The 25,245-nt window shown below is 41.0% G+C and overlaps 1 protein-coding gene across 2 annotated transcripts in view; it reads right to left on the bottom strand.

Annotated features, from left to right (window-relative positions):
• Positions 1–25,028, bottom strand: part of TOX (thymocyte selection associated high mobility group box) — a 304,651-nt gene extending 279,623 nt beyond the window's left edge. The window contains exon 1 of one of the 2 annotated variants that reach the window (XM_046024014.1): positions 24,640–25,028. In XM_046024014.1, coding sequence (XP_045879970.1) covers positions 24,640–24,741 — 102 coding nt within the window. In that variant the 5' untranslated portion in view covers positions 24,742–25,028. The remainder of the gene's footprint in view (positions 1–24,639) is intronic. The other variant, XM_046024012.1, reaches the window with a different exon arrangement.
• Between the last annotated feature and the right edge of the window lie 217 nt (positions 25,029–25,245).

Genomic DNA, 25,245 nt, shown 5'->3' with positions numbered 1-25,245 from the left:
CTTGGCAATGAAAAATTTTTTTAAAAGACAAATCAATAATTGGCATAGTCACAGAGTAGAAGGATTTCTGAAGCGGTGCAGAATTGGAAGTAAATACACAGGCTGCACTTTTAACAGATTTGACATTTCTGAAGAATGAGCAGTATTCCTCAAAGTTATCTAAGTCCCCAAGGAGGGATACATTTTCAGGGACAACGCTATAAAGGAAACACATATTTTAACTACCTTTCATTCTGGTTTCTAAAGAAAGGACGCTCAAAGAGCCTTTCTGTCTTACTGATGTCATTATATTTGATAGTAGCACAAAAAGCCCATGGTACACTGTATCCCAATATAATGGCACAAAGAAGACTAGATGATAATCTCTCTTCCTAATATTTAGATACTATCATTCAAAATTTACTTTCATTTGCATTTCCTTCACAACACCTTCAAAACTTACTTATATCATCAGGACACAAATATCTCATATAGCCCATAATGCTCGAAGCACCCAAGGGGAGGAAGGACATATGATCCTTTTGTATTTTCTACAGCTTTGTTAATTTTAATTTAATAAAGGAACTGAAGTCATTTTGGGACACATTTTGATACATTAGACACAAGAAAATATTTGCTTTAAATGTTTCTCTCTCTTTTGGCTCTCCATAGAAATTTCAGAGATATGTTCTGCCCACGTTCCAATACATTAAAAAAATGACTCTTAAGATTCCTAATATTCACTTCAAGGAGCATCCCTGTGTTGTCAGTGTTGACTTTTTGTACATTTATTTAGTTCTCTCAAGAGTACCCTGCAAGAAAAGCCAAATTAAAAACAACAAAAATGAGGCAGATTCTGGCATGTTCTTTAAAAAAAAGACTTCTACAACGTACAAGAAATCTGCTTTCCTTGGGTATTCTCGGTGGGCCCATGATTTGAATACTCAGGCATGGAGCGGGGTATCTCCTTGCTTTAAGAATTCAGCAGAACTCACAGATTGTGGAGTAGATATGTGGAGACGTATTTATATCAGGTCACTCATTTAACACATCCCCGTTCTGTCATTTACTAGTCGCATGATCTTAAATAACTCACCTAAATGCTCTGAGCCTCACTTTCCTTTACTGTAAAACGAAGATCCAAATATCCCACTCCCCCTACCCAAACGTGTTGCTAATACATTTCAAATGTCTGTATAAGAGCCTCAAAAAACGATAAGGGGCAATACCAATTAAAGGATAATTGCTCGTTATCCAATTACTATTAAAGTATAAATGAATGGTTATATCTCTTTCACACTCTTATTATCACCTGGTAAAACGGACTAACATGGTTTTAAAAATGACTTTAATTAGTTTCATTTTCTAACACCCGTTAGCACCCCTAAATTAGCAGTTGGAAGGACTTTCATTTGCTCCCTAATATGCAGGGAATTACTAGACCATCTTAACTTCTTTGCACTTTGTCAATTCTTTTTACTAACTTCAAACTCAAGGACTTAACAGAGAGGGCGTCTCCCTTTCATAGAGTGCATAACACTGAAATTGTGTTCAACGATATCCAGGTTGCCCGGTAGTACCTCAGAGGTCTTTAAACTCCGTGACACGCACACAAGCCCACACACACACCACACACACGCACGCACCGCAAATATGAATCCATATTTTAGCTGAAAGATTAAAAAACTCTACCCAGATCTACGACAAAGATAAATTGGCTCCTACTTCATAGGCAAAGGTCCTAATATAATTTCCAGTAGTTTCAATTTTTTTATAAAGATTTTATTTATTTATTTGGCAGAAAGGGAGTGAGAGCACAAGCACAAGCAGGGGAGGGTGGGAGGGAGAAGCAGACAACCCACTGAGCAGGGAGCCCGAAGAGGGCCTCGATTCCAGGACCCTGGGATCATGACCTGAGCTGAAGGCACACCATAAACCAACTGAGCCACCCAGGTGTCCCAGTAGTTTTAATTTTTTTTTTTTTTTAAGTAATCAGAGCTTGAACTCATGATCCCAAGATCAAAAGTTGCATGCTCTACTGACTGAGCCAGCCAGATGTCCCTATAATTTTCAGTAATTTTAGAGAAAATAGAAATATTGGTAGAGGCACAGAGTTTCATAGGAGGAGGCCTTCTGCTGACTCTTGTGGGGACCACTGCCAGAGAAAGTGCAAGGCAAGCAAGGCCAAGAACCAGGGGAAGTGTCTTGTTGGTTCCCTTGGCATTATCTCTTTCCTGAACAATCTCCCGTTCTCTCCGTCCTGTGCCTAAAAGGTGTGTCTGGTGCATAAGTGGAGAGTCATCTTGGGTTCACACTTCTTTCTCTGACCTCTCTTGGAACCTAAAGCATCAGTTTATTAATGTGATCAATTCATCTAAGCAACTGTATTAAAGGAGCAAGGTTAGAAGACAATCTCAGCTGAGACGCAAGTTTTCCTGTGGTCCAACTCTAGCTGATGAGTCACATTCTGTTCTGGGACTGTGGCCGCAGAGCCATAGGTGGGAGATCACCTGAGGCTCAGGAGGCCTGCCTGGCAGGGGTCCCTAAAATTACATCGTCTCTGGGTAGGTTCTGACCATAGGACCAAGACGATAATCTGAACAGATGTGTGAGTTTGCTGGTGTGTTCTCCCAACCATGCCACTGGCTTCACCCCAGGTTTGGAGGCCTCCAGGGAGGACTCCGGAGTGAGTTTCAGAAGTTTGGAGTTTCTGGCTTGTGGTTACTGACCTGTCCCAGGCACGCAGCTCGGGTGGGGCTTTACGCAATTTCTGCCATTTAATCTGCCCCATAAACCCATACAGGAAAGAGTTTTCTTCTTTCCTCTTTGCAGATGAGAAAACAGAGGGGTAGAGAAGGCAAACTTGCCCAGAGTGTTCTCTGATGCTTTACAAAGCTCCTCTGGTAGGACCCGGCCTTCTCTGGGCACCTTCCACACCATAGCTGCTGTAAAAATCCATCTAAGTATTTCAGATAACTCGAGTTAGCGTTCCATCTCTGCGAGGACCCTCACAGAAGAGCTGGCGTGTTTGGGACACAAAAGCTCCAGTGCTTTCTTGAGGAACTGAAAACGAACGAATTAAAAAGTTTTAAAGGGGCACCTGGTTGGCTTAGCCCTTTAATTGTCTGACATTGGCTCAGGTCATGATCCCAGAGTCCTGGGATCAAGTCCCACATTGGGCTCCCTGCTCCATGGGGAGCCTGCTTCTCTCTTTTCCTCTTCGCCTCTCCCTGCTTGTGCTTCTCTCTCTCTCTCTCATAAATAAAAAATATTAAAAAAAAAAAGTTTTAGAATACACCAACATTATGTTTTACGAACAACTGATTTTACCCATTCGCTTCCACAGGTCTTATAGACATAAACGTTATATTCTGTACTACTTTAACTAATGGTGGTCAGACCAGTCTGGCAAAGCACACTGAAGGAATTTTCAATTCCTTCACGGTGTTCCTCTAACGGAGGGGGAAGCTACAGGACTATCCCTAAATGTGACATCATGTGTCCCTGAAAGACCACCCCCAGACAGGTTCAACAGCACAGGAGGACTTAAGAAACAATAGGACAGTGGGGCGCCTGGGTGGCTCAGTTGGTTAAGCCTCTGCCTTCAGCTCAGGTCATGATCTCAGGGTCCTGGGATCGAGCCCCGCATCGGGCTCTCTGCTCAGCTGAGAGCCTGCTTTCCCCCTCTCTCTCTCTGCCTGCCTCTCTGCCTACTTGTGATCTCTGTCTGTCAAATAAATAAATAAAATCTTAAAAAAAAAAAAAAGAAAGAAACAGCAGGGCAGCTGCGAGCAGTTCTTTTTTCAATTTCTGAAGCTTTGTTAGGAAGACATGGACCTATTAATTCCTCCGAGTACAGTGTCAGAAATTCTAGAATATTTGCTTGTAAAGGTGAAACAAAACAGTTAAGAACAACTGACTGAATATTGAACACTAAGAATATATTTTCTCTTTCATGCTATTCTCTCTAATTTTTTTTGTTTTTTTTCAAGAATAAATTCTTTTTTCTTTTTCTTTCTTTCTTTCTTTTTTTTTTTTTTCTAAACCAAAAACTTTTTGAAGTTGGGAACTCAGCCGCCTTGAGCCCTACTGATATTATATTTGTGAGAGAATAGAGTGAGAGTAGGCAGGCCCATTTTGAAAGCTTGGACTCTCATCACTTAAAATAAGGCTTTTCAAGTTGCCTGAAATCACAATACTACAATTTGTTACATAGCAATACAACTATGACCTCTAGTACAGGTCATAATAAACTTCTGAGTGGGGACGGGAAACTGTTTTAGTTCATCAGGACACCTGGATATGGATGTTTGGCTAACTCCTTCAGACTGACCTAAATCCCTGTGTTCTGCCCTGGGATCTCCATGGCCCATCCACCCACAATATCCTCCTTGACTCCTGATTCCTAAACTTCTTTCCTAACATATAACTGTCCTACTAGAACAATGAAACACTGGAATAGCATTTTATCATTTGCACTTTCATAAACTCAAGCTGCCATTTAGTCAAAATGGCTTGGGTAGACCTCCATTTTAAAAATGTGACGTTTTCTGTCAGGATGGGAAGGTGGAACTGGGTACAGCCTTATTCAATGTCTGCTCTAAGTTTTGCTCCTTGGAGACCTACTTAGATGTGCTTTTCAGTCACGAAACTCATTTAGGGATGATGAGTCCTAGTGTTATGTAATAAACAATAACACCCTTAGGGGTTTTTTGTTGTTGTTGTTGTTTCCTTTTAAAGATTTTATTTATTTATTTGACAGAGATTAAAAGTAGGCAGAGAGGCAGGCAGAGAGAGAGAGGAGGAAGCAGGCTCCCCATCAAGTAGAAAGCCCGACTCGGGGCTCCATTCTCACGACCCTGGGATCATGACCTGAGCCGAAGGAGAGGCTTTAACCCACTGAGCCACCCAGGCGCCCCAACACCCTTAGGTCTTTAACTTTGCTGTCTGTAATAGAACTCTCTGATTACTTTTATTCTCAAGACCTCTTGATATTACAGAATTTACTATTTCGCAAATCAGTGGATATCCCTGATTTTTGGGGCAGGAAAGAATCTTGGAGATGATCGAGCCCCTTGTCTTATTAGAGAAAAGATGAGAAGTAACTCATCCCAGGTCATGTAGTTAGTTCTCTAATTAGCACTAGAGTATGGGATTCCCTCTCTTCCTTCTATCACATGAAGCTTCACAAATAGGAACACCTAATGGATTGATTTCAATGTCATTACTAATCATCAGAAATATGAAAGAGGTTTACCTGGAACATAGACACCAAGTGACAATTATGTTGTTTCAAAAAGCATATTGATAAATTTATGCATTGAATATAATCGAAGTATGCAATCAGTTATCTGAATTATTTCTGAACATTTGACCTAGATTTACACGAATACACATACCCATAAGGTATCAGCATTGGGCTCAAATCTGTCTAATTTTTTTTTATTTATTTTTTTTTATTTATTTGACAGAGAGAAATCACAACTAGGCAGAGAGGCAGGCAGAGAGAGAGAGAGGAGGAAGCAGGCTCCCCGCAGAGCAGAGAGTCCGATGTGGGGCTCAATCCCAGGACCCTGGGATCATGACCTGAGCCGAAGGCAGAGGCTTTAACCCACTGAGCCACCCAGGCGCCCCAAAATCTGTCTAATTTTTCAAAGGGCAGAGCAATCGTTCTACACTGGCACTTCAGAGCAAGATACACAAAAGGTGATTCTATTTTAACTATTTCTTATAACATGTATTTTTAAATGCCATAACTTTGTAAGAGATGGCCTAATAAGTAGTTGTCCTAATGTGGGTACAGTTTGGGGATAAAATGAAGGGGTAAATAAAATTTCATGAAAGAGGATAATAGGATCTTATACCGTGGGACTCTCCGAGTCAACCAAATCTCTATTTAGAAGACTTTCAAAACCCTAAGAACTGGCTTTTTAAGAAAGAAGAATATTTCTCTTTGTAATATAACAGAAAGGTTCTTGATTTTGCTATTAAATGTAAATATATTCCATATTTGAATATATGGCATTCCAGTTTCCACTTAAAGACATGGAGTGGAGTGGATTCCCCCCCACCCTCCTTCATAAAATGCAATTATGGAGAAAAGAGCTTTTGAGTGAATTATTTGAAGTAGAAAATCTTAAACAACCTCTTTCAGGGAAAAGGAGTTCTAACCCCGGGTGACATAATGCTTAGGTCGCTACAGACACACACACTATTAATATTGTGTTGTTTTCATTTTTCTCTCTTTCGACCAAGATCAGAGATAAATATCCGACATCCTAAAACACACAAGCCTAATTCTGCAGGCTGCTATAATAAAGTCCTTGGAATTATTACAAATGCTTAAACATTAAAAATTCATCAGCAAGGAGAGAGAAGTGCTTTCTATTTGTGGTGCTCTGAATTTAAACATAACCCTCTAAGAATGGCTGATTGTCCCGAGGAAGCGTTGCTGACAGCCATCAGCAGGTCTGTGCAAATGGGGTATGGAAAAGGTAATAAGAGCTTCAGGAGTATATTTCAACCCATATAATAAAGTAATTGTGAAAGTGTAATTGCAGTCTGGTTCCATACCATATTAGGGTAAGGAATGAGATGGTGAGAAAATATGAGATTCACAGAATTATTTTGTAAGCAATTTCTGCCATGACAGTCTTCCAGAATAGGCAGTATTTGTCAGAAAAAAGAACTTGAAAACACACAGTGGTGTTTACCTTCGGAAAGCCACTGTGATAAACCTGAACAAAATAAGCATTGATTGTTTTAACATGTAAAAATATCCTGAACTTACAAATAACTTCAATATAAAAGTGGTACTGAATGATGCTAAGCAGCTGACCGCAGCCCATGAGACCATTTTTAACAAGTGTTGAGCATAAACCCCATTCTTTTTCTGAATGATACCCAGAGTTCAAATTTCTGAAGACTGAAATATTTGCACGATTAGAATTTCAATTTTAAAAATTCATTCCTTTGGCTACTTCATAAACAATCACTATTGGCTTAAGTTACCCAGTTCCTGTATCCCATAGGCTATCAGTTGCTGTCATAGCAAGGGACGGGGCAAGGAATGCTGGTTCTGTTCTCAGCCATATCATCTAGAGTAAGAGAGAGAGAGAGAGAAAGAGAGAGAGGGAGGGAGGGAGGGAGAAAGAGAAGAAGAAGGAAGGAAGGGAGGGAGAGAGGGAGGGGGGAGGAGAAAGAAAGAAAGAAAGAGGGAGAGGGAGGGAGGAAGAAAGGAATGAGAGGTGAATGGAGAGGTGAATGGATGAATGAACACGGGGGTGTTCAGAGCTTAATACTGATAGTTTTTAGGTCAAATATTAAAGTCCACTGAATTCTCTTTGCCCATCTTCCACAAATAGAATTATTTCTATCACATCTAAGATTATTATCTCTGTAAGTGAACACATTTTTTTTTTGCTCTTTCTATCTCTACCACTTAGCACAGTTCCTGATGCATAATAACCACTCAGAAAATATTTAATGAATAAATTAACCAATATTCACAAATGTCACGCTGCTGGGAGCTGGGTCTATAAGGACCCTGGGCCATGGGCTCCAAACCCCACAAAGAAATGGGCTTTGGAGGGGCGCCTGGGTGGCTCAGTGGGTTAATGCCTCTGCCTTTGGCTCAGGTCATGATCTCAGGGTGCTGGGATCCAGCCCCACATCGGGCTCTCTGCTCTGTGGGGAGCCTGCTTCCCCCTCTCTCTCTGTCTGCCTCTGCCTACTCTCTGTCAAATAAATAAATAAAATCTTTAAAAAAAAAAAAGGAAGAAATAGGCTATGGAATCAAATATAAGGAATCTGCTTCTCTTTTTTGTTATTTTTTGTTGTTGTTCCACTTTTATGAAACCTTATAAATAAAGGTATGAAAGCTACAGACATACACAGTGTTCATTGCCCTGGCCTGCCATTTCAGATGAAACTTCAAAAGATGTTCAGTATAGGAAAAGCTCCTTGATTTGGAGAAAAGAAGAATCTAAAAGGCTTCATCTGCCTAAATGGAGTTTCTAGAAGAAAAGGTATATTTTTACCTCAGAGGGAATATCCATTATTTACATATGCCTGACTGTTTACGGAGAACTCATTTCAAAACCAGGTTAAGCCTTAAATGAAGTAAGGGGACAAAACCAAGCCAGCCAACCCTGATTTGTCAGGTGCTATGTATATGGACATTAGGTAGACTGGCATTTGTTTAGGAAATCTAGGATATGCACACCTAAAATCTATCCATTCCGTCCTGCACAATTAGAACTGCTGTTTTTTTTCAAGACAGTTCAGTTCACTAAAGTGTGTGTTAATGATGATAGAGAGGATAGGAGAAAGATGGCTGCCCCGAAACAGAATCCCATTGCGGGCAGGTGAGGATATAAGTAAGAGAGCACAGGTAAGATGTCATCTAAGAAATAAGCTTAAAGGAATCTGGAAAATAATGTCAATCATCTTACAAATTATGTCTCCCTGTGGGGGAAGAAAGGGAGGAAAGGAGCGAGGGAGGGAGAGTGAAGGACAGAGAGAGGAAGGGGGGCATCCAAGCCTCAGCCTCTTTTTACATTAAGGGTCTTGTTCTGACCTACATACACCTGCACTTACCCCCCATCTCCAACCATCACCAAAATCAGTCTTTGCCAACTTTTCCTTTTCTTGGATTTTTTTTTCAAATTCTTTTCAGGCTAGGTGATATATTAATGCCTAACAATATAATCCCAGTCTTGACTACCTTCTTTCATCACTAAGCATCATCAGGTTTGGCCATAACTACAGGATTTCTCTCTTCCACTCACACATGGGATATCTGACCTCCCTCCTCTTCACCATTCCCTCCCTTTACTGGGAAAGTCACTATGTCCTCTGCACCAGTAACAATTGAGCCCTAGCTAAATGCTCTCTCATTTTAGGCTAAAATCATGTACTTTGTTAACTGGAGTATTAGTGAGAGTCAAGAAAAGAGTAAGCATGGACAAAACGTTCCATTCTCTGTGGGAGAGATGACCAGACAAGATAGACTTCTACAAGGCTTCCAAACTATTTCTTAACACTAAGGCCAAAGACCATTACACTCTTTTACACTTCTCAAACTCCTTCCCCTAGGAGCAGAGTAATATGCCAAGTAGAACTACAGAATACCAGGGACTATCTTCCTGGAACATAGAGTTGGCTCGATGGTAAGTGATTTATAGTATCATATTCACATTAAAACGACATGGAGATGTTATGGTAAATAATATAAAATCCAAGTATTTCTCAAAGATGGAACATCAGTCTTCTAAGACCTATGTAGATTGCAGAGGCATTTCTGGATTTGTCCTGTCTTCCTTACCCCTCAGGCTGTAAATTCATCAGGGCACTTCCACAGAGAACTTCGAGAACTTTGCTCTGTGGCTACCTGAAGATCGCAAGGTACCTTTGAAACTGGTGACAGACATTTCTGAAACTGTTTGGATGCTTGAAGATACTTCCCAAATTTATGGATAATTATATGCATATTTATCACTGATTGAGAAATTTCGGGAAAGCGATCGCTAACATTTTTGGAAGTAAGCTCAACAGGTATACGTCAAAGACTACACACACACAGCATTAGTATTCATTGCTAATGATTCCGCTGATTAATTAATGAAAGAACTGGCCGGGAGACTGCAACACTCTAGTGCTCCTTCAAGAAGTTAGAGTTTAAGAGAATTCAACCCTTTAGCTGAAGTGGAAAACCCCTAAAAGCTTATCATTCATCTCCTATTTGAAAAGTCACCAAAAACAGATCAATACCTGATCATTCACTTTATCATGTAATTTCCCAGACAGTCAGTAAGTCTTCTCTGGGGCATTCTTCTTCGGGCGGAACATTAGCTCACTGACAACAGTGATTTGAATTCCACTGGAACTTCCCCAACCCATCTCTCTAACAACAACAATTACTTTCCTGTAACACAGGCCTGTTTTCATTCTCCTCATTCCAGCGTTGTTCCTGGTTCTTTCCAGATTCTTATTCCAGTGAGCCTCCTCCTCCATCATGCCCAATTTCTCGCAACAGAAGACTCGGTCTCAACCCAGGTGCCACAACAGATCACCTTCAGATGGCCACCATGCGTCAGCTCCACGCATTTCCTCATTTTATATCTTATGCAGCCTTTTATTAGAAGAAAGCTTTCTACCCATGGAGAAGTGGTGTTCACACCTCTCTCAGGTAATCCAAATTCTTGGCACTCAGGGTGTTTCTGGTTTTGCTCAATGAGAGAGCAAGGGCCAAATTTAATGTTTAATTACAGTAATAATACCAAAGCTAAGAAGTATGCTTGTGTCTCCATTTCCCAGGCTGTAATGTTCTATTCATAGCCTTGTTGTCAGCCTTGCTTCTTAATTTTAAGTTGCCTCAAGTCATTTCAAAAAGAGGTAGGAATATAAAAATTAATTCACAAATAGGAGTAACTTTCCAATTCTTCAGACCAACTGAAATGCCATCTCCTCCAGGAAGCCATTTGGATTCCCCCGAACTCAATCCATTACTTTGCTCTCTGTTGCCCCAGAACTCTGAGCACCGGCCTCTTACCACATCAGTTTATACCTCAGCTCTGCTCTGGTCTGGTCCTTTGTATTCCTCTCTTCTTGATTGGCCGCCTGGAGGCAGGGGCCCACCGCTTCCTCATCTCATGCCTAAAACACAGCCTAAAACTGCACACAGTTGCTGTCCAGTAAATGCCTTATTAACAAAGCCCCACGCTTCTTCAGAAGTGCATTCTAAATAAAGAGTCTACTTCGTAGACTAAAATATTCTCATCTCATCCCTGTGCAAATATTTGTATGGGGACGGCATTAGAGGCACCTGAAAATAAGAAGTTATAATGGAAACAGTGACACAGCCTTAAGTGAGGCAACCGAAATAGGAACTACTTTAATACTTTTACTGAAATGGTCTCTGCTTGATAAAGTTCATTACCAGAACATCATCTTTAAAAGTGAAATGCATTCAGCTGAGCACTTTTTTTCATTTTGTAAATAGATTTTTCCTTGCCTGAGCTCTCCATATAAAGTACAAAATACTCTTCCATAACATTAGAAAAATGTCACCCATACATAGAGCTAGATTTTTAAAATAAAATAGATTTTTTCTTCGGCGTTTTAAAGGTACAGCATATCCGCCGTGTAGCAATCACCCTGCACTGCATGTCATAAGAAGGACTGAATCACCAGGCTGCAATTTGATATGTTCTAAAATGTGTTGAGATAACATATTAGAGCCCAGAACAAAGTTAAGTCCCATGGGATCTCCTAAGGCTATAAAAGTCACCATCTTTTCAACATTCCCCTACTTACTCTTATGGTTCTCTTTAAAATGACCCTGGCACTAATCTTTTTCTCACCTATTCAAAATGACATGGAAAAGTAGCTATGCGGTAAATTTACAGCCCACGTGCCAAATTTTCACATCACACCAATGAAAAATTATATAAGCGTATTCGTCACACATTCTTGTTTCATCGCGTTTTTACAGTAAGAAGTTCTTGAGTGGTCCGGGCGGGGGTGGAATGGTCAGTGTAGCCAAAGTCTCTTTACGAAGCAAGTTTTTACCCCACTCTGAAAATCTCATGTGTGTTGGGGTGAGACATCTCAATAAAGATAAATGGTACATCACTGTCCTGTATCTGAGCAAAGCAGTGACGGCAGAAATGAAACTTTGACCTTTATGTTTTCGGCAGAGGAGTGCTTTTTCTAAGAAATGAACATTCATATATTTATTAATGTCGTTTTACCATAAGCACTGCATTCTTGCTATTTTTAACCAAAATTCAGATGCAACTTTATGAATCTTTCCCCCTCTCAGAAATATATCCTTTCTTCTCCACCCACCCAACCCCCAGACCTTTTCTAAAGATTGCAAGTTATATAGAAAGGCAATTGACCTCAGTAACTTTTTCCGCTGGGTTACATTTTTTCTTTCTTTTCAAAGTACTCTTTAGGGAAAAAAAAGAAAAAAAAAAAAGAAAGACAAACACACTTCATATAACAAGTGCCATAAGAAAAATATGTTCTGGCAGACTTTTCCCAACTTGTAACTCAAAAGAATTTACATCATCCAAGTGTAAGGGCAAAGAGTAAAAGAAAGAAATCTCAAAATGGATTTTTGTTCCACTTTCAGACTCCGAGGCTAAGGGAACACAAGTGTTTCACTTTAGAAATGAATAACGGATGACTTCAGTACACATACACCTTTCTCTTTTTGGAAAAATTGCACATAAAAGAGCATTTTTTGGCACGGCTGACCTGCAGAGATATGGAGCTAAGCAGAGTCATGAATTCGCTCACTCTGATATGCACACATGATACGCAATTAAAATCTCCATTCACATTCCTGCCGGGTTGTCAATCATGAGGAAAGCCTTTTTGACAACATTCAGTGAAGCGTACCAACTAACCGCTCAACAGGAACTTAAACAGTAACAGCTTTTGTTACTAGCAAGAACGAATTTTTTTTTTTTACCAAGATTGGGTTCAGTTTCTAAGAAATCATTATGCTCTGAATTTTAGGGCCTTTCATTAAAAATGAAAATGTGTCAAAAAGATTTTGTCCAGCAAGCTCTGTGATGTAATATCTAGAAAATATGAGATATACATAAAAAAAAAAAATCCAGGCTTTTCAACTGGCGGAATCTTTCTTAACTTTTCCCATGTAGAACAATGAACAATGATCTTATAAAGCAGTGTACTGGGGGGAAAACGTGATGTTTCTAATTCAGTCTGAAGTTTTTCACCAGAATTTTACAACTTTTCAAATAGATCGGGACGCTAATCTCCTTTGAAAAGTGACTGACCGGTTTATAAACCAATGGGAAAGTGACTTTTTTTTTAATCATAAGCGGAATATTTAGCATGTCAGAAATACTGCATGCATCAAACCTTTCAATTTATGGTGCTCTATAGAAAATATTATGCACATAAATTCTTTCCAGATGAACCCAGAAGGTACGCTGCTCGTAACTTACTTTCAGTTGAACATCTAATCAAAGACTGTGCCCTTCATAATAGCACATTAGTGTGCCTGAAAGTCATAAATCCCTAAAAACAGGGCCCAGTAAAATTGAATAGAGTCTACTTATTAATCTGCTGCTGTGTCTGTTTTGAGCAACTAACCTTGGATTACAAATTTGAAACAAGTTAATACTATCAGATATTGAAATATTTGTCTTCTTCCTTATCGCGCTCTGTAACGGAGAGAGCAGATGCATTCTGACCATTAGCAGTCATGACAAATTGCCTCGCTAATGAACGTCACACACTGAAAGTGCCATAACTGATTAAACTATAATTTCCCACTACAAGAGAGAGAGTTGGTGACTCCAACAGTGGGCAGCTCTGATATTCTGCCAACAGGCCCCCAGGGCACAGTGTGATATTTAGAACAACACTCTAAATTCCATATGAACAAATTCTAAAAGCCTATGTGTCTACAACAGGTTTTTAAAGAACATTCGATAAAACAGCTTAGGTCGTAGCTGATGAGCCATGAAAAATGGATGTGTTTTAACTATTTGGTATCCTCGCGAGTATGTGTGAAAGGATATTCCCCCGTGTGGTTCTCTCTCTCTCTCTCTCTCCTTCGCTTTCCCCGCCCCCAAAACATTGGGTGTGCTTTGCATTTCACATAAAATCTTTCTTTTGTCAGTTCCTTTGTTGGTGCAAAATTGGCAGCAGTTCAAATTCAAAGTACTCCTATTCATTTACTGACCAATGTCATTCTAGTTCACATCAGCCAGCGAGCTAAGCTCTAAAAAACATAAAAGACTTGCTTTGCCACTGACGAATAATGTGTACATTTTTACAGAGCTTAAACCTTAATGCTTTCCCTGAAACTAACAATACAGTATATCTTATCATTCCTTTTTCACAAGCAGGCAGCTGCTGAAACGCTTGCCACTTCAAAATATCAATTGCTTGCCAGAGTTTTCCTCAACACACCCTGTCAAACTCATGTATATTGTGCAATGAAAATGGTGCAGGCTGAAAGCTAGAAATTGTGTCAAATTCTGCTGTAAGGGTATGATGTGCAAAGAACAATGTATGACAACCGTAGAGACTACAAACAATGGCACTGGAGCCAGGGACTTCATAGATCACAACTGTGCCTGTACATATTTTATTGTAGGCATTATATATTTAAAGCATGACAAATGTACCATTGTACGTTATGTGCTGCAGAAACCCAGGCTCCTCCCCCTGCTTTGCCTTTTGCATTTCTCTTGATGATGGAAACATAGTTGAGTTTCATGTCTTTTTCTTCTCTTAAAACATTGAGGGTTCCCGAATCATGAAGGAGACATACACAAGCACGCACGCACGCACGCACACGCACCCACACACACACAAGGTTATCAACAGGAGTAAGAGAAAACAGAGACAATAATACAAGATGGGAAAATGAGATCTTGTTCACTTAACATTTTGGCTTCTCTGAGGACACAAAAGCAAGGATTATCTTAAACACTAACCAAGGGTATCAAGAGAACTACACTATCACTGTGCCTATACATTGTTGTCTACCTAATTTTAATGCAGATAAGTGCTAGCTTATTGATTTACACGATTTTCTAGCAAAATGGAAATCCCACGTGAATGTGTTCTTTGTGTGCAGAAAATATGGTTTAAGAAGCTTTTACTATTATTGCTTTCCTATGCCAAAAAAACAATTAAGGAAATAATACTTCACTACAGTATCGGGTTTATAAACGAACACCGATTCCCGTCTGTTTCGATTATAAATATCCCTCCCCATTTCCCGACTGGCTCTGTGGACTTCAAATGCTTCTGGTTATTGAAAAGTTGTTTTCCTTCCAAAATGTCTCCTTAAATAACACCCACAATCTGAAAACGTTCTCACTTTGGAGCACACCTACTTCATTATAAAGGGGCTCATGACTGAAACAACCCTACACTAATTCAGTCCTTTACTGTGGACATGGGAAACATGTTTATGGGAGAAAATTAGAGTGAATATATATTCATCTCCTCTGTGACCTAGCTCAGGTTACAAAACCCTTATCACACAAGTAGCCTGGAGTGGAATTAACAGGACTCCAAGGCTAAGGAAAATGAACAGATACGCTTTTAAGGTGTTAATAAATATTTTGGAGAGAGAATAGGCGGTTTAGGTGCTTAGAGGGGCTGACCTTTGGTGTGTTGATTAGTGGGACAATGATGCATTATTAACACAGAGCAGCTGTACCTGAACCGCAGCCATGAATATAATAGCCTTTTATAGCCATCAGGGGAGTGAGGTAGGAGGCCTTTATTAACCACTAGACATGATTAGCACATTATGTGAACTTCAGTAGGCAAATTATCTCTTATTGAAATATAATGTTGGTTATAACTAATTGTAAACATGATTTTAAAAACTTCCCAGTGAACAACTCAACGTTTTACTACCGTTCCCTTCATTAGTGCCTGGTAAGTGACGAAAACATGTTCTATACCCATGGGGGCTGACTCTCCAAAGGCCGACATGGGCAGTCACTGAAGGCTGACTTTACAACTATTTGGCACTGCAAGTTCAGGGATATTAGCATACATGCAAACTTTCTCTCTCTAATTAAGTAAAACTGCTCATGAGCTAGAAAAGCTGCTTTGGGATTTTTCTTCCTCTTTATTTCTTTAAGTAGTTCTTAAAAGATTAGTTTTGCAGTAAATTTTTGAGAGTTACCTTGAAAAGTAACAGCATAATTTATTTCAAAAAGCTTAATTTGGGGAGAGAAAAGATTATCCCATTAGCCTTAGTAACTGAACATAGCGCAGAGAGTCCATTATGAACAGTCTTTTATGCCCTGGCAGAAAGTCATTAACATAAAATAAATCATTAGCTTTGATATTAAGCTTCTACTATCTGCAGGTTTCTATGATTAATGTTCATGACTGCATCTGCCAAATGATAAAATATACTTTTTGTTGAAAGGTTATCCTGACTCTTTATTATTAACATTTCTCTTTATACAATTGTTGCTGGCATTTGGGGCTGAGGCCTGTTGGCCTAGAAAGGGAGAACTGGTTTTCACAATGTATGAAGACGCCAATGAACATTACACTTTACCCCAACATTTTTTTTAATTAACCGTTTAATTGAGTTAAAAGACTTCAGAAAATCAGGTGGTGCACAGATACGCTTTCAACGTAATTGGACCATCTTTAGACCCAGTCGATCCATTCGGTAATTAATCTCGCACACTGTATATTTGCAGCTCTGACCCATCCATCAGAGGAAGGTACAGAGCGGCAAGCTCGCTTCCCTGAAGTCAAGAGCTGTAAGAGGGCAGTCCCTCTGCAGCAGTTAGACTCAACTTCTAGCTCACCTTCCTAGCTGCAAACAGGCACCAACTCCCACCAGAAGCATCTCTGATGGGTACAGCACTGGCTTTCAACTCAGAGAAGGAGGAGGGCCCTGGGGGGAGGGGCTTAAACATATAGGAAAGGGGGAGGAGACCACAGACCTACCCACACATGCCCCACTTGTCCCAATTCACCTGTGACCCTCTACAAAAGGTTCTCCTTTTCACTCCCATGCTGGAAGAATCACTGGTCTACAACTTTGGGAAATACATTTGTGTCACTAGAGGAGCAGAAATACAAGAAGTGTGCCGGGAATATGGTATTTTTCTAAGGTCTACCACTGTTTGAATTCTTGAACATCTTTCACCACAGGATTTCAAAATAATCTGCCTCTGTTGACTCCTTAATTCTCGTAAGACTTCCTTGATACAAATATAAATTATTTTCTCTAGTGGATATTTGGCAGACTGGGACACAGGTGGATTAAAGGTTTTTAGTGTCAGAACTTTTACCAGACACGACAAAGTCAGGCTTCTAAAGGGAGTAGAAAACAGAGGGGGAGGGACCATGTCCTCTCCATGGTTATATTTATTTTGCCTAGGGAGTAAGTCAACATAGGTTTAAGGGCCCTCAGTTTTTATCTCAAATCTTGAACAAAAAGCAGTCTTTTCTTCAGAGAGCCTATGGTTTTTCTCAGAAAGCTCTAGTCCTTTAATCTTATCAGGTTATATTATGCCCAATTAAAGCCCTAGCATTGGAAAGCATCTTCTCCTATGAAATATGGCTATGTTTCTTAAAATGGAATGGTAATGAGGCATTCCTACGAGCCAGTGTGATTTCCCTTGTTGTTGTTGTACACATTGATAGATTCTGCCATTTATGATAAATATGCATGTATCACCAGAAATATATCCAGGACACGAGGAACATAAGAAAACACACACACACACACACATACACACACACACCAATTTCTCTGACTAGGTAACCCCCAGAAAGATGCTCCCAGACATCAAAGAAAAGCTATTTTCTGTAGAAGCTGCCATTTTCACCCGTGTGGATCAGATACATATAACTCGTAGGTCTTCGTAGTAACTCAAAATAACTTTTTATATTTTCTTGGCCACTAACAAAGCTTCGTATCAACCAACCATGGCCTTCGTTTAATTAGGAGTCCTTTCAAGATAGCTTCATAAAAGCACATAACTCAGGAATGAAAACCAATAAATACTTGGCTAAAGCAGAAGCATTTAAAAGTCCAAAGTGAAAAATGGACAAACAGAAAAGCATTAATGGTAACATTGGTTGCACGACCTTTGGTATTATAAATGTGTATAAATGATGATTTTTCGTGAGTAAAATGGAAATCTGAAGATAGCATTTAAAAGTTAGCTTTGACATTATTCATCCAGTAATGCAAACTTGCCGTAGACCAAACTACAGAGGTCTGGAAAAATACTGGTATCTCCTGTCATGAAAGAGCAGGGTATTTCTTTCTGGCATTATCTTCCTTCTGGTCTTTTCTGCTGCACCATCAACATCCAAGCACAGAGCAATATAATGTTCCCATTTTCAAAATGAATGCTATAGGGAGAAACATGTTATAACCAGGAAAAGCTCATTCAGGTTAATGTGAATTCCATGTCTCAAAGTATTATGGAAGAACTGCTATAATTAACAGTCTGTTGGCACTTCCATTATAAACCACATTTCTAAGCAGTTTATAACTCAACTGTTTTTAATGAGAAATTGCTCTTCGGGATGAAACTTGGCATGCATGGTGTAAAACAAAAAATTCTCACATTCATTAGGGCAGATGTAAGCTCTATCGTCTTGGCACTCCAGCTTCCTAACGGACAGTCCATTTAACATTATTCAGTATTGACTGCGGGTCCCGCCAACCACTGGAGACCCAAGGCTATCTGACTCTGAGAGGGGCAAAGATCAATTGAAAAATATATCAATAACACCAGAATGGAAGTAAAGGAAAGGCAAGAAAGTTTCTTTAGAATTGGTAAAAGTAAACATTCTCATATTTGAATTTTACTTAAATTTAATTGAGACCAACAATGTGGCATTCAAGCTTATCGATGTCTCCCACAGAAGCTTCTTGCAGGGAAGAACTACAGTTGGGGCCAGAGTATTTATTAACTATGGTTCACTACAGTCTTGTTTTCTCCTAAGGTATACATTTTAGATTCTTGGATTTGGTTGTATACAATGTAAGTTTTATCTTAAACAATCGATACCATTTTAAAAATGTAATTATTAACAGCATTCCATCAAGTCATGATCGCTACATTTCATGTTTATTGAGATACAAGATAAATATTCTGTGCTAAGACTTCCCAGGGACCTGGAGATTCACATTCAGAGAGCCGGAATGTAGGATAAGTTATCTAAGTTGATTAGTTAAATAAGTTCTGCATGTCCAACTCTTCCCGTTTTAGTTGTCCATGCATATCTGATGAAAACACTTAAGTCTGTTAACCCATTTACTTTCAGTAAGCGTAACGCCCCTAACTTACTGCAGGCCAACTCAAGATTTGGAGACCACAGTCCCACTTTTATACTATTTTACAATCTAAATAAAGACTTCTCACTGAAAGGGATGCTCCAGAAGCTGTTTCCAAGCTCTAAATACACTGCGCTTAAAATGTGGGGGAAAGGTGGAAACTAGTAGACCTTAGAAATGACCGCCGTAGTTATTTTCCCTCACAGCAAAGTATCTCTGGTTTCTTGGTCTATTATTGCATGACCTTATGTCATTCACTCAGATGGGGAAATGGAGAAAAAGAGAAGAGCCTAATTCAGGATTTTAAAAAGTGGGTATGAGCCGGAAGACTGGCAGATTCCAATTCCTTAACCAGAAAATAAGGTCAGGGACTGAGGAAGAATGGATAGGTCAACATGATGATGGTAACAATGATGACAAGCAGGAAAGGAGCATGCTCTCCAAGATGACCACAATGCTGAGTCACATTCCTGAGGAGAGCAAAGAGAGTTCACATTAGAAGGTACAGACCTCCCAGGTTCGATTTAAGATTAGGGAGGAGCTAAGCCAGGGTGCCAAGCTCTTCCTGGACTGGAGGTGTTTGGGAAGGGCGGGGGTGGGGGGTGGGGAGGCAGGAGGCATACAGACAGACCTGATACTGAGGGCATTTTTCCAATCAGGGCAGGAGGGATTACCAGCAGTTGAGAAATATCCCCAGGGTCTTTGCAACTTTCTAGTATCCTAGCAAAATGTTGGAAAATACTAGAATAAATCATCTTTTGTAGCTAAGTATGATTTTCCTCCAATTCTCTACATTATCCCTCTCTTGAATTGAGCTCATTGCAAAAAAAAGTATGGCCAGAAAAAATAGTTCCACATACCGAAACCAATATCTGAGGCCCCGTTTTGGTCCCAAGGAAGTCACTGTTACACTTTGAGGCCCAGTTTTGGTCCCAAGGAAGTCACTGTTAAACTTGGAACTTTCCCTTTTTCTTCCAGGTTCAAGAGCCTTACTTTTTTCCTGTTCTTACATCCCTTGCAATCACATCATTTAAAAAAGATCTACAATAGCAGTTTATTAAGATAATATTTAAATATCAGTTTAGTTTTCCTAAGCAAAATATTAAAACATTCCTTAATATCATCATTCAGTAACTTTAAAAAATATATGATAAACTGTGAGAATATTAAGCACATAAGCTATATTAAAAATAGCATCTGATCTCTGCAAAACCCATACTACAATTTTCACATAGACATTTAAAATTGGAATTTGTGACAGTGAAATATCCCACAAAGTCAAGATAGCTACATTTGAGGTTTTTGTGTGATATCTGATTTGGTGGCCAAAACCGTATGATTGCTTGTTTTCTGCTCTCTCTTACCTATAAAAATTTTATTTAAAGCACATTTTAAGGACCTCAGAACTTAAGAAAGATCCAGCCAGTAAAATTCCCAAGGGAGTTTTAATCACACTAATGATGTCCCAAGTATCAACTATGAATTTACTGAAGTCCTAGAAGTTATGTATGTGGATAGAGAACTAATCAGGCATGATGCTCTAAATTGCTTATAACCCTTCCCTTCCTCCTCCTCCTTCTTCTCCCATCCTCCTCTTTTTTCTTACATTTATTAATTAAAGTAGAAATAATGACTCCACCTCAATGTGCTTGTATATCCTGTATTTCAGATGCGATGAGTTTTGTCACTTTAAAGTACAAGACATAATGCTCTAAGTAAATAGGAAAACAAGCTCAAAGGAGATGTAGCAGAAACAATAATGAATCTTGTTTTTCTCAGAAGTTACGGAGTGTTTAATGTTAGCCCTGACATTTCAACACTGAGTTCATCACAAATAGGTCCTTCTTCCTATGTTTATATGAAAAGATTATACACTGTCCTTCCTCATTTCAATGACAAAAGCCCAACATCCCAAACGGCCATTATTCTTTAGTCTGTGTATAACTAGTATTGAGCATGGGTTTGTGTCTTGGACTTGCCTGTGTCTAAATCAACCAAAGAAAGCTTCAGGACCTGATTCCACAACAGCAACCACTGAGAACAGTAAAGACCATTATTTCCTCTCCCACTGATGGCAGAGGTCAGCATCCCTGTGATTAGCCATGTCATAACATCATTGTATTACTGCTCCTTATGTGGGCAGATACTGAGCAATAACTGAACACATCACATCATTGTAAAAATGAAAAAGTGCCACTTCTTTGTCCCAATTTAGCATAAAATCAGTGAAAACAATCTTTACAAATGACACTGCACTAAGAAACTGAAAGGAACTGTTCTTACTCGGTGGGTATAGATTTGCACTGATGCTCTGACACCTTCAACTAGAACAAAAAAATAGGTCTATATTTTACTACTGCACTCCAGTTGTGAGCTCCTTTAATGCAATTTCAATTAAGGGCTACAGTGTTACTTAAAATAGTCTTAATTAGATGAAACTGACTATGGTACCATCTCTCAATGTCTGAAATGTAACCATGCTTTAAGTTCCAAGAGGTGAACACTGTTACTTTCAGCCTGCATGTTTCTGTCCAGTCTGAGAGCTACGCTGCTGTTTTCAAAGGCTGACCTATATACAGCAACATGCCATCCGTTCTGGCTGTTTGTATAAGAGATGCCTCCCACCCTTGCCATAACCAACATCGTCTGCATTGTTCTCACTTTTCTCCCTCAATGGGCTCTGTGAAAATGGAGGCCAGTTTGCATAGTGATGTGTTCATAACGTAATGTGCTCTTACAATAGACCAATAGTAGATTAAACAGTTTCCAAAAAAAAAAAAAAAAAGCCTCCTCTGGAGTTTATCGACTGAAAAATGTAAGTACCGTTTTTGGCAATCTATAGAGCAGCAGCCAGAAAGTGTCAGCGGGGTAACACAACCTCCTCTTAGTTTAGAAAACCTTGAGCAAGAAGATATTCATTTTGTGAATTAGGGTCTCTTCTAACATTGAAAAAAAAGATCAGTGGGAAAACTATGGGTACAATGGCACGATTCTGAAGCACGTAAAGATCCTGCTTCCACTGGGACTTAGCACACCAACTTTAACTACAAAAGTGTTGACAGATTTAAAATAAAGATAATTATTAATTTATGGTCTTATCAACCTATTAAAAACAAATAACCTGACAAAGTGACTGTTTCTTGTAATAAACCACATATTCATTACAGCTCTGAAAGACACAAGGTTTACTTTGCTGTCTTGGCTTTTTCAGGGAAGTCTGATCCAACTTGTTTTCACTAAATGTAGATGCAGATTTCTTATTTCACCTCTTCCAAACTTCTGCCCATCTTCCACATCCCTGCAAATCCACTTGAGTCATTGCAAAAATGAATGCTAGTTGACTACATTCTAAGCAACTAAAACAGTGAAGCTGGATAAAAATTGTGTACCAGTGCTGATCATGATGGAGTAGGAAAACTAGTATCTAGGTTTTCTGGGGCCTACCAAACCTACTCAGTATGTTTAATATAATCGGGGATCAGTGACAAATATATTTGATACATTGCTATCCAGAGAAAGGCAGGGGAAGGCGTTCTTCCCGAAACATTTCCATGAAGTCTCTTCCTACTATTAGAAGTATATCATGACTTTGCATCTTTAAAAATCCATTATTCCCTGGATAAGTTAAATAGAAGACTTGCAACTAGTCTATAGAAAGGGTGGCTAATTTGCATTTAAAAAGAACAGTTTGCTCCTTGTACATGGGGGGACTTGAAAGGAACTTCAATAAGCTAGTAAAGAAATTCTGAAGACTTTCTAAATTAATTTATTCAATTCACAGCACAACCCACGAAAATTATTTAAAGCACTTAATTGGAAAATGATTTAATATATTGAAGTAATTCTTGATTTTCCAAAGCATTTAACTTTTAAATTAAATCTGACCCTACTATCACAAGAATGACAAGTGAAATGTGTATCCAAGTCATTACCTTCTTTTTGGAGCCTAAAATCACCGATCAATCTAATCAGATTTGTCCAGTTTCACTGCCAAAATGGTTCTTTTTGGTACTGGTTACCACCCTGGAATATGCGTTTACTAACCATGATAGGTCTGCTACTTTATTATTTTTGTTAGTACTAGTGCTATGAGCAAAATAGAATGTTACATGCACAAAATACTTCTTTATAAAGGCAAAACAGATTTAAGAATAAAAGAACTATGCTACTAACCAATAATGAAACTTCATTACACAAACTTCTCTTGCCAAAGTTACCCGAGCTTTCCAACCTGTTCCTACCTAAAGAGCTCCCTGTATGATAAGCCTTTCTGCCTTGCACAAGACTATTTCCTCCGTTTCAAACTTGCCTATCCATCATAGGCATACAGCATAACCCTTTTACTGAGCCTCACACTGTACCCAGCATCAAGGAGCTTCTGCACAGGGTGATATCTGTGGTTCACTTAACTCACAGTTGTGTGTGTGTGTGTGTGTGTGTGTGTGTGTGTGTGTGTGTGTGTGTGTCCGGACTGACCAAGACTGTGGAGCTGCGAGGCGGTGGCGTGGTGGGGAGCCCGGGGGGCTGAGGATGCAGCGCGCTAAATACCTCGGTATCACGTTAAAAAGCTGTTTGATGATGCCTCGCCAGCAGGCAAATATTAAGGGTCCCAACGATTCATCCAGTGGAATTCACAGAGGGATCGACAAGGAACTGCTTGCAGGGAATACAGTACCAAGCAGGTTGAGCGGGAGCTGGGCGTCTAAACGACTCGCCCGGTGTCTCAGAGAACTCATTCCTCCCCTCCGACGTACACCCGGCTGGACAGCTTCCACACGTCCAATAAGCCCGGGGCGAGGACAGCCGTGGCCCTGCGGCTGCTCTCGGAGGCCGGTCCCCGCGCGTCCTCCCTCCCGGGGCAGAGAGTTGGAGAAGCACCGAGAGTAACCCCCTCCCTTCGCACCCCCTGACTATTCTATCTACGGGACGAGCAGAGCTTCGCAATAGCCCCGGCCGCCTCCCCCAACCCCACCCCCACGCCCGCCCGGGGCCACCCGCCTGGTCAGCCGCGCCCGGGTACCCCACGGCCTTGGCACCTGGGGTCACCGGGCCGTGGGTACAGCCCAGCCTGGGACCCTTCTCCAAGCGCCGTGAGGAGTGCTGGAGCTTCAGACGTAAACTCTACGCACTCGCCCGGCTTCTAACAAACTTGCAGTTACCGCGCCCCCCGCCCCCCGCAAGCGGGAGCTGTCCCCCCAACCCGGCGACCCCGCTGCACCTCGGCCCGCAAACCGGTGTCCGAACACAGGACTCGGGCGCCCGAAAGGATTTGCGAAAACAAAAGACTTGTAAAGCAATTTTCCCGGCGGGGGGCGGAGGCGTCTCCCTGGTCCCTGTACCCCGACTCCCGGCTGCTCCCCTGGCAACTAATCCCGGTCCGGGAAGCGGTGCCACGAGTCCCCGCAGCCCGTGAGAGGGCGGGAAGCAGAAGGGGAAACTAGAAAATAAACTGACTTCTCTTACTCTCTGCCTGCGTTCCCGGACCCCAGACACACCCCCAAAGTATTCCGTGGGTTTCTCTTAAATTTTTTTTAAACGCCCCCCGGCAAACCTAGGCAGGGAGCCTTAGTCGCGAACAGCAGGAAGGAAAGAATCCGAGCAAATCGTGTCACTTTCCGCACAATCGCGGTGTTTGGCAAACCCCCGGAGCTGCTGCACAGTATTTACTACCCAAGCGCACGCAGGGCTGCAGCGGGCTGCGAGCCGAGCGCGCCCGGGACCGGCCTCCGCCGACCGACCCCGGTAGCCGAGCCGGCCCGCCGCCGCCGCCGCCCCCCTCCCGGGATCAAGCAGCAAGAACACGGTGGAAACAAAAGCAGAGCGTTCACCTTGTTGCAATAGTAGGGGTCCAGGCAGGGAGAAGGTCCCAGACAGGGAGCGTCGGGCGCAGCGGCGGGCTGGGCTGGAGGTGGATAAAATCTTACGTCCATTTCACTCTCACATCAAGCAACTCCTTTTCTTTTCCTTTTTTTTTTTTTTTTTTTTTAAAGTGTTCAGCAAAACAAGCTTAGACGGAACAGAGAGAGGTGTCTGGACTCAGGAGTAAAAGAAACACCTTCCTTCCCTCACATCCGTTTGTGGTTTGTTTAAGAAGAGGAGAAAAAAAAAAAAAAAAAGAAAAAAAAAAAGAGGGGGGAAAAGCGCTCAACTCTCCCCCAAGCCGCGGCGCGCACCCGTCGGCGCCGAGCGCGCAGCCTGTTCCGCCGCCGCCTCCCGGCCCCGCCGCCACCGCCGCCGCCGCCGCTGCCGCCGGGCAGGTAACTTCATGCGCTCATTGTCCCCCCGCCCGCCCCCCCATCCCCGCCTCCCGCGCCCCTCGCCGCCCGGCACACGCGCTCGCGCTCGGGCTCCAGGTCCTGGGCGTTTTATTGGAGTCTCTGAGTTGCTCTGCTTTTAGTTTATTTTCTCCACCTTGGAGGCCTGGGATGGGGGGA

Source organism: Meles meles, chromosome 1, assembly GCF_922984935.1.
Source record: "Meles meles chromosome 1, mMelMel3.1 paternal haplotype, whole genome shotgun sequence".
NCBI lineage: Eukaryota > Metazoa > Chordata > Mammalia > Carnivora > Mustelidae > Meles > Meles meles.
Note: the sequence above shows the minus strand (reverse complement) of the source record. Positions and strands in the feature narration are given on the sequence as shown.